Below are 9,750 nucleotides of genomic sequence, written 5' to 3'. Positions count from 1 at the left end.
TTTGCAGGCACAAATATACGATAAGAAGTTGCTCGACTAGGTTTTAAGCATTCGTTACGCTTCATTTCTCCTGACATTATGCAAGACAACCAATATTTTTTCCATCATAAGAAACTGCAAGAGATCTTGCAAGTTGCGAAAGTTGCATTAATCCGCAATGCCTTACCAAAAAGATCATCCGTTTTAGTAAATGAAAATGATTTCCATGCACGCTGGCTGAAACTGTAATAGTATCAGTTTACCTTTATGTAGACTAGCTGACTTCTTCAGTGAAAGTTATCAAAGAGAGCATTGCTGAGGTGTAGTGTGCAACAGCAATCAATCACTCAATCAGTCGGAACTATCCAAGTGCCGCTTTGCACGAGGGAACACACCGTCCAGCCAATCAGGGACCCATTAGTCTGTTTCTGTAGAAGCGAATTACTGTTGAAATGTATATGGAGTCACCATATATGTGAGGTCACAAATAGGTAAAGACACTCGTAGTCACGGATACGTATGCATCTGTCTTCCTTTGCCAGCGGATATCGTCAGATACATGCAGAATAAACGTCTGTCATATATATATATATATATATATATATATATATATATATATATATATATATATATATATATATATATATATATATATATATATATATATATATATATGTATATATATAGATATATATATATGTATATATATATATATATATATATATATATATATATATATATATGTATATATATATATATATATATATATATATGTATGTATATATATATATATATACATATATATATATATATATATATATATATATATATGTATTATATATATATATATATAATATATATATATATATATATATATGAGGGTGAGTGTGTGATTGATTCAACAGATAATTGGATCAAATGTATATAACCTTCTTTATTCCTGCTTTCTTGCGTGAAGTCTATCAAGATTGTGTGAAGGTAAGCTAATATATGTTGTCATCATGGCAAATAGAATGTGCGTTCAGTACAAGTTTCGATGATACGGACAAGCAGAGCAGTTGCCTAAACCCTATCTTATCCATGTCCATGACAAAAGTTAAAATGTGGAAAAAAAATCAATGCTTATATTAAGCAGGATTTTTAAATTTGCTAGTCTTCTGATCATTACCAGTAATACTATCATCTGCATTTATCCGTACCTTTTGAACATGTTCCGCGGATAAGCACTGCTCCCCAAAGCAGGAAGTCTCACATCTAGTTTTTTTTTTTTTTTTTTTTTTTTTTTTTTTTTTTTTTTTTTTTTATATAACATGTCTGGACCCCCTCACTACCTTTTCCCTTCAACTTCCACTTGGACAGGTCGAGTGGCAAAGAGGCGCTAACCTGAGCTTTCCCGGAGGTGCCTTTGTTGTCGGAGGGCGTTCTGTCCTGCTGGACTACGTCGCGAGGGAGGATGCCGGGACCTACATCTGCACGGCCACGACGCCCTCTGGACATTTCCATTCTTCGGGCGTCTCCATCAGCGTACACTGTAAGTTAACAAATTGCTCTGTGTTCAGTTCCTTAATCATTCTTCAAATATCCGCATAATTATTCACCATTCTAACTACAACAAGCGCATACTCACTATAGTACGCACACACACACAGGCACACGCACACGCACACAAACACACACACACATACATATATATATATATATATAATATATATATATATATATATATATGCATATATAAGCAGATAGATAGATAAATCAATAGATGATAGATAGATGGATATAAATATTACGACTCACTACCGAAAGAGATAACAGCATCAAACTGAAGTCAGAAAATGAGGAGAGGCTGGGTACCTCACCCATATATATATATATATATATATATATATATATATATATATATATATATATATATATATACATATATATATATTATATATATATATATATATATATAATATATGTGTGTGTGTGTGTGTGTGTGTGTGCGTATGTGTGTTTGTAGTGGATACACACCTGAGTGGGGCAACTGGATTTGGTGTTCACAATGAGATATAATTATATATAATTAGTCTGCTTCGTGTAAGAGATTGTCTGCTATCTACATATTATTTAACAGTGGTTCTTATACTATTGGGATAATAAATGTGAATGTGTCCCTTGTATGTATTTATTCTTGGAAAAGAAAAACTAATAACTTTTCTCCACCTATTTGTTTGGTACTGGACTTTGTACTGTTTCTAAAAAGGCGTTTCTGATTTCGTATAAGTTTGCTCAAGTCTGTTTAGCTCTCGGGGAATTTTCATAAGTTCAATATTGTCACTGGGGCCCAATCAACACTTCATACCAGACTTCACACTTCATCCCCCTTCTCACTCCCTCAAACTGGGCTTCTTCCTTTCTCCTTCTCTCACACTCCCTTCTTCCCTTGGGGCGAGTCCCTTTATTTTGGATGTTATCCTCCTAGCACCGCCTCTGGGTTCTTGATTTTGACTCTGGGCGTGGCATTTTCTGAAAGGGTCTTTATGTTTGAGCGGCTGTTGCCCTTTCTTCAAAACGCCTTCCTGTCATCTTTCCTGTAGTAATTGGTAAGCTTCTCATTGGGAAATGCCTCCTTGCCCATGTCCAGGCTCTTGAGGGTGTGTCTTCGGGCATTCTTGTAGGATATTCACCGAGGCCCCGCCCACCATAGGACGTTCTTAAATGTCTGGCACCTCTGATTTGATTGGTTAAAACCAAAAGGCCTATCTTAATAAGGGGGGAGCCTCAACTTCTTCCTTTAAACAAAGACGCATCGATTCCCCTGTCCTGACACTGGGTCAGTAGGCTTCTTGAAATGGCCCATCGAAATTAATTCTTCACCCTCGAGCGTGTCAGAATACGTCAGGAGAGCCGTAGTGTCGATTAATTTTATGTAGTGGAGTGTCAAGGTAATTGCTTTATAGCAAAAGAAGATAAAGGAAAGGAAAACGCATTTACGAGAAGTTCGGCAGTAAGGAGGCATTAGCGCATTGTGTTGGAGGCGCCTGTTCTCATGATGGTTCTAGAATCGGCAGGAGTGTTGTGGAACTCGTCAGGTGCCGACGTGACGTGAGAAACGCCGCGATTTCTGATGCAATACCTCGTCTAGATTCTTCGGAGAAGTTCCGGTAATCTCTGGAGTCTGTGACGCTCGCCGTAGGCCCGCCCCCAGGATGCCTATAAATACGACGGACGAAGTAGGAGAGAGATCATCAGTTAGTCATAGAGAGATATCCTCAGTAAGAGCCACAGAACAGATTATCAGTGAGAGATCAGCAGCAGCAGAGATCATCCGAGAGAGATAAGAGAAAAAGGGACAGACGAAGGATCAGAAGAAAAGTTGCTCGAGAGTTGGTTGGATTCTGGTCTAGTCGTCTTCAGGAGTGGACGACCGAGTTATCTCGACGTTGAGCAGATTTCAGAGAAGAAAATGTCCTGCTAGAGGTTTTGGGGAGTTCCTGCCTTCCAAGTATCAAGAGTAGACATTACTTTCTGCAATACAGAGTCAAGAGGACGTCTGCAATCGCCGTTCTCCTTTTGTGAAGCCATCGCTTCGAGTCGCAAAACTAACCAGCAAGTATTTGAATTACCTCACTGTTCCCCCAGTTCTTTCAGTGTAAGATTTTGCCTTTTTATGTAAATAGGAGATACCATTCTGCATTTACCTTTGTTAGTAAGCTTGTAAATAAACCTTTGTTGTGTTAGTGTTTCTTTCTATATTTGTATCCCAAGTTTCAACTGTTGGTGTTGAAATTTTTTTTTTTATTTCATATTGAACCTGAAGCGGACCACTCTCAGAGGCCGTAACATGGAGGTGACGTAGGCCTTAGGAAGGTATAAACCATATTTGGGGGTTTTAGGTTCTCTGAGTCATCTGAGTAATTTAATTGTCCAGCTTGCATGAGAAAGGTTCCTTCATACACTCTGGTTGCGTCGTTATCTGTAAGATCATTATGTTCGTTCTTTTTCCTATTTCCCCATTAATTATTATTCGTGAATTTTCTAAGCCTTTATATGGTAACGCATTCTTCCCTTGATCCTATAACAGCTTTGTATATATATATATATATATATATATATATATATATATATATATATATGTATATATATATATATATATATATATATAGATATATATATATATATATATAATATATATATATATATATATTATATATACATATATATGCGCAATACATATATATTTTTTTGAAACATATATAATGTACCTATATATATATATATATATTATATATACAATATATATGCATACATATATGAATGGACATATATGATATATATATAATATATATATATATATTATATATATATATATAATATTAAAAACAAATATATGTGAATGTTTGTTTGTATGTTTGTATGTTGGTTTGAATGCTAGTACTCTACAGGAAGCCGAACTCTTGACTAATCTAAAAAATTTTACTCATGGCATTCATTTCACCTAAGTTAATGATAGGGTAAGTTTCAAGCCCTTGCCTCTGTGACAAACATACAAACACGGACATCACAAATGAGATTTCTGTTTTTAGTAGTTCCATTAGGTTTTCCTTCAGGTGCTGCAGGGGTTAACGGTCATTATTCACCTGATTGCTCCAGGTACTCTTCCAGGCATTGCCAGACGTATGATTAACCTGCAACAATAAATCCCCTACAACTTCAATCTTTATCGGAATTTTGTGAATTTTGATCATAATCCATGATAATTATATTATATATATATATATATATATATATATATATATATATATATATATATATATACACATGTAATAGTGTGGACAGTGTCGTTATTCCAAAAGACAATAACTTAATAATACTTAAGAAAAAGGCACGAAACGGATAATAAGGAAGAAAGGGAAAGGGAATAATACGATAATGATTTTCCTAGTGAAGGAGGGTTTTGTTACTCCAAACATTAGGCTTTTAGCCATTAGACATCTGTTTTCATCTCCCCCAAAAAAGCCTCTGTCCGTACCAGCGATTAGTGACCAGCGATATCGCCCAGGCATCTTCGAGAAATTGGAAACTACTCTCATTAGCGCCTATGACTAATCGGCGTTCCCTTCGTGAACAGGTCAGAGAGAGCCATCTGGCATACGTTAAAAAGGAATTCTATGACCCGTTGTTAGAAAGAGGGAAGTACCAAACTCTTAAAAGCTCCACCCTCCCAAATATAGGCCTCTAGTATCGACGAATCAAAAGCCATGAGTGTTGGTCATAAGACAGCCCAAAAGGGGTATCAACGAATGACCTATGAGGTTACCAAGGCATACGCCACTAAGAAGCCAGGACATGAAGAAGGAGGCGTATACAAATTCAAAGCCATACGAATTACTGTAGAAGACCTGACAGGAAGGCGGTCTCGTATGAAGTTAGTAGCCACTAAGAGACAAAAAGTCTTTCAGAAAATGCCACACCCAGTCAGAATCCAAAAATCCAAAGGCGGGGCTAAGGAGATTTCAACTGAACAAAAAGGCGAGACAGAGAGAGAGCAGGCAGAAAAGAGAGCAGAGAAAAAAGGGGAACAGAGAAGCCAAGAGAGAGAACAACCGGGGAGCCTGAGGGGAGAACGGCAGTGGCATGGCCGTGAAACAGAGAAGGACAGAAGAATCCCCAGAAGAAGAACAGGTGCAAAAGTGTGGTGTGCGAAGCAATCAAAGACAGTGAAAGTGACAATCAAATCTCAGTAAATTTCCCTCGTGCCTATAACTCGTAATTGCAACAAGTGCCAATTAAGTTTTATCAGTCCAAGCCCAGTAACTCAGAAGGTGGAAAAACCTTGTAAGAACCCCTAACGAAGAATAAAACGTAATTTGTATGAATATATCAATTTCATTTCTCATCTAAAAGTAGAACCCTTCCTTTTAACGAATTCCAGATTAAGAACATTGAGCAAGACAAGAAGAATTTATATAAGCCTAATTCCCCAAAGTACAGCCTTCACGGCACACGTTACCTTAGATCTGTGCAAAGAAAGTAAGTACCGTCACAGACAAATTGGTGGCAGAGCGACGGGATACGATGAGATAAAGATTGATATAGTGACAAGATTAATTGATGTCGAGCGGTATGATAGGAAGACAAAGACACAGCAAAGAAATGATGATCAGCGACGCGAATGACAGTTAAAAACAGCGGCCGCGAAACGGAATCAAAAGTTTAGTGTCGGCATAAGAGATTTCAATCCATTCACGCCACTCGAAATAGAAGGTTCTCCCCCAAAAAGACAGTACCAGTGCTTCCCCAAATTCAAAGACAGTTATCGAGTCGTAACAATAAAAGCGCTCCAAAAAAAAGCCACCCACACTTTGCGAAAGAAAAACTCCACTCCGAAGAACAGTAAAAGAACTTCCACTAGAAGAACAAGATATCGAAAGCGTAAAGAATATATCAAGAGGAAAGAAAACATAATCCCGAAAACGCATCAGTCAACGCAATCGAGAGAGAGAGAGAGAAGTCCCCTTCCCGCAGACGTAACAACGCATCATTCAACGCGCTGGTAGGCGAACGCAAGCTGTCAGACGTAAACCCGGGAGTCGAAGACGACGAAAGAAGTTAAGTCCAAAATAATATCCTCACACTTACATAACATTAAACTCTGTTAAAAGTAAATTACGCGATTAACATTTCAGTTAGACAATTTCTGGTATTTCAAGATTAAAAAAATATTTTCCCACTGAACCTTTTTTTCCTTTTTTTTGCAACGAAACTACGATATTTCTTAGTTTTACTAATTATAACTAATCAGCTACTAAGACCTTTTCCCGCCGAACATTTGTATTTACTAACCAATAACTTTAAATTTTAATTTCTAATTTTGATTGTGTCATTTTATGTTATTTTTTGTGATTTTGGTTGTTTTGCGATTTCTTGTACTTTGTTTTGTTTTTTTTGTTTTAGTATTTGCTTTTACTTTTATTCGTTACGTCGAATGAATGTTTACTTGTTTTTATTTTGTTTGTTTAGGATAACAAGGGTAAATCACGGGAGGTCTCTCGTTAGCGTACACTTTACGGTCAGTTCAGTATCGTTTTACCAGAACTATTAAGAGGGTTTTGTTGTTGTTTAAGAATCGCTTACCGATAACGTAAGACTTTGAGAATATTTCTGGGGAAAATTCTTTTATTTTTTTGGTGATGAATACTTTAGTTAAAAATACTTTATTGTTATTATCATTTTCTTTCGGGTTAATACTGTCATAACTTTGATACTTTTAATGATACTCAGTACTTAAGAAAATTTCCATTAACGAGTCGATGGTCAAAGGGAGACCGACTCCTTATCAGAACGTAAGAACGCCTGTGCTCACGAGAAGTCAAACAAGGAAATTAACCATGCCGGAAGGTACCAGTCCGCGAATTCGAGCGCAGCAGTAATGGGAACACATAAGGGACATGTGATTAATCACATAGCTAAATTTTGCGGAAGAAAGGATGGTCAGTTAGCTTGTAACTTAGAAAACTGGATAGAGCAGGTGGAGACACGCCTAGATAGCATAACGGGGACAGATAGAGAAAAGCTTATCGAAGTCCAATGAGTTATCTTGATTTGGAAGCCGGAGGAGACTTAGAACGATACGTCCACTCCGAGACTTACCGAGATCTTAAGAATTGGGAAGAACTGAAACGGTATTTTAGGAAGGTCTATTCCACAGTTGGTGAAAGAGATCCAGTTACTAGCTTGGCAAGGATAGTGCGTCAATTTAAGTTAGACGAAAGACGTTATCAAGAGTTTAGCTCTCAGTTGTATAACAATATGAATGAATGGGGTAACTCATGGAATCCACAGGTTGGATAGAGGTAGAAGGAGGCAAGCAAAAATGCTAATGAGTCATGTTAAAAAAATATTTAGACTAGCAATAATGATTGGAAGCCTGCCTACGGAAGTTATTGCAAGGATGACTCGTAAGTGGGAGACATCCGATGATGTAGCAGAGATTGAAGAGGAGGAAACAAAAATCCTAGGTAGAAGACCTGAAGGGAATCCTATATACAGACCTTTAGTCGCTATAGGACAAAAGGAAAGAGGTCCAAATAGATCTAGGACACCATCTAGAAATCAGAATAAGATGCCAGGTAAATCTTCTCAAGGAGGATTTTCGACAGTCACGTGTTATAACTGTCAGAAGAGAGGACATTATGCCAGTGATTGCCGAGGGATGGCCTTCTGTCCTTTCCATAAGAAAACAGGACATAGTGCTCGAGAATGCAGAAATAAATTTGTTTCAGCTCCTAGAGGTAGATCTCAGTCGAGAGGCAGAGGTAGAAACAATAGTCAATCTCCCCCAGTTAGAGGAAATAGGGATTCCGTCCCAAATAGATATGCTAATCAAACAGCAGGCATAGGGTATCAATCAGTTCAGCCAAGGTCAGACGACGCAATGGGAAATTTTCTGCTTACTGGTACAATGAATCTTCCTCTATAACAGAGAGAACGTCCGGAATGTCAAGGCTAAGTCAAAGCTACCACAGGTTAGCAAAGTTGATGTAGGGAATGAATATAATTATAGACCCTTATTTCCCGCACATGTCGGTCTAGAGAAACCTATTGTTACATTCTTTGATACAGGTAGTCCTAAGAATATAATGTCAGAAAAGGTGTATCTTGTTGTATTTTCTCACTTAAGTTTGAATCCAGCGGTAGATTGTAGAATTACAGACGTCCAGGGTAATGATATCCACGTAATTGGACAGTTAGATTTTCCATTTAGGCTAGGAAGAATTGCTCTAAGAGAAAATGTTCTGGTAGCCAGAGATATACAATTAGCTTTTGCTCATTTGCTGATAGGTTATCCAACTATGGCTAGACAAGGGATAAGCATTGATGCCCCTAGAGAACAACTAGTGATTAACAACGGTCGTGAGATTTCTAGAATACCATTATGCAAGTTAATTAAAAGAACCCAGACTCAAGAGAATCCCACGATGAAAGGTATCTTAAAGAAGGATAAGACAGAGGGAAGATATCCAGAATGCATCACGAGTTCACAACAGATCATTAACCTTTTAGAATCAAATCAATGCACTTATTTAAAGTTAGAGAGGGAATTAAGACTTAAACCAGGAGAAAGCACGTGGGTAGAATGTACAGTAAATCCAATTTTTGAAGGGAAGGAAATTCTCACGCTTACTGAAAAGTCGCAAGTAAATGGAATACATTATTCCTCTACGTTACATGAAGTCAGGACAGGGCAAAATAGCGTTACAGATTACGAATAACAGAGGAGGAAAGGTTAAGTTAACACCAGGTACAGAGATAGGCCTAGCAGAAGTATACGCCATACCTATCCGAGTTGTAGAACGGGAAACAGTAGCAGCAATTAGTAAAGGAAATGAAAATTATGCTCAGGACATAAAACTGAGAAGAGCTAAAATAGGATCTCATTTAAAGGACATTAAGGAAAACCATGTTAGAGAAGAATTCATAGACTTATTGTGCGAATATAGCGATATAGTCGCTCTAGACGGCGACACCTTGGGAAATACACGCGAAATAACGCACAAGATAGACATTCCATCAAACACAAAGCCAATTTACATACCAGCTTACAGAGTAGCACATCCCAGAAGGAAAAATAATTGAAAGAGAAGTACAAAGAATGAATAGGCAAGGAATAATAGAACCATCTAAATCCCCATGGTCTTTTCCACTTTTGCTAGTTCCTAAAAGGGACAAAACTTACAGAATAGTTGTGGATTTCAGAAAATTGAACCAAATTACTGAAAATGA

The 9,750-nt window shown here is 37.4% G+C and overlaps 1 protein-coding gene across 1 annotated transcript in view; it reads left to right on the top strand.

Annotated features, from left to right (window-relative positions):
• The window catches only part of LOC135210977 (uncharacterized), a 36,811-nt gene that overhangs the window by 9,445 nt on the left and 17,616 nt on the right, over positions 1-9,750 (top strand). The window contains exon 2 of the mRNA XM_064243971.1: positions 1,339-1,510. Within this exon, the coding sequence (XP_064100041.1) occupies positions 1,339-1,510 (172 nt within the window). The remainder of the gene's footprint in view (positions 1-1,338; positions 1,511-9,750) is intronic.

Source organism: Macrobrachium nipponense, chromosome 4 (genome assembly GCF_015104395.2).
Source record: "Macrobrachium nipponense isolate FS-2020 chromosome 4, ASM1510439v2, whole genome shotgun sequence".
Classification (NCBI taxonomy): Eukaryota; Metazoa; Arthropoda; class Malacostraca; order Decapoda; family Palaemonidae; genus Macrobrachium; species Macrobrachium nipponense.
Note: the sequence above shows the minus strand (reverse complement) of the source record. Positions and strands in the feature narration are given on the sequence as shown.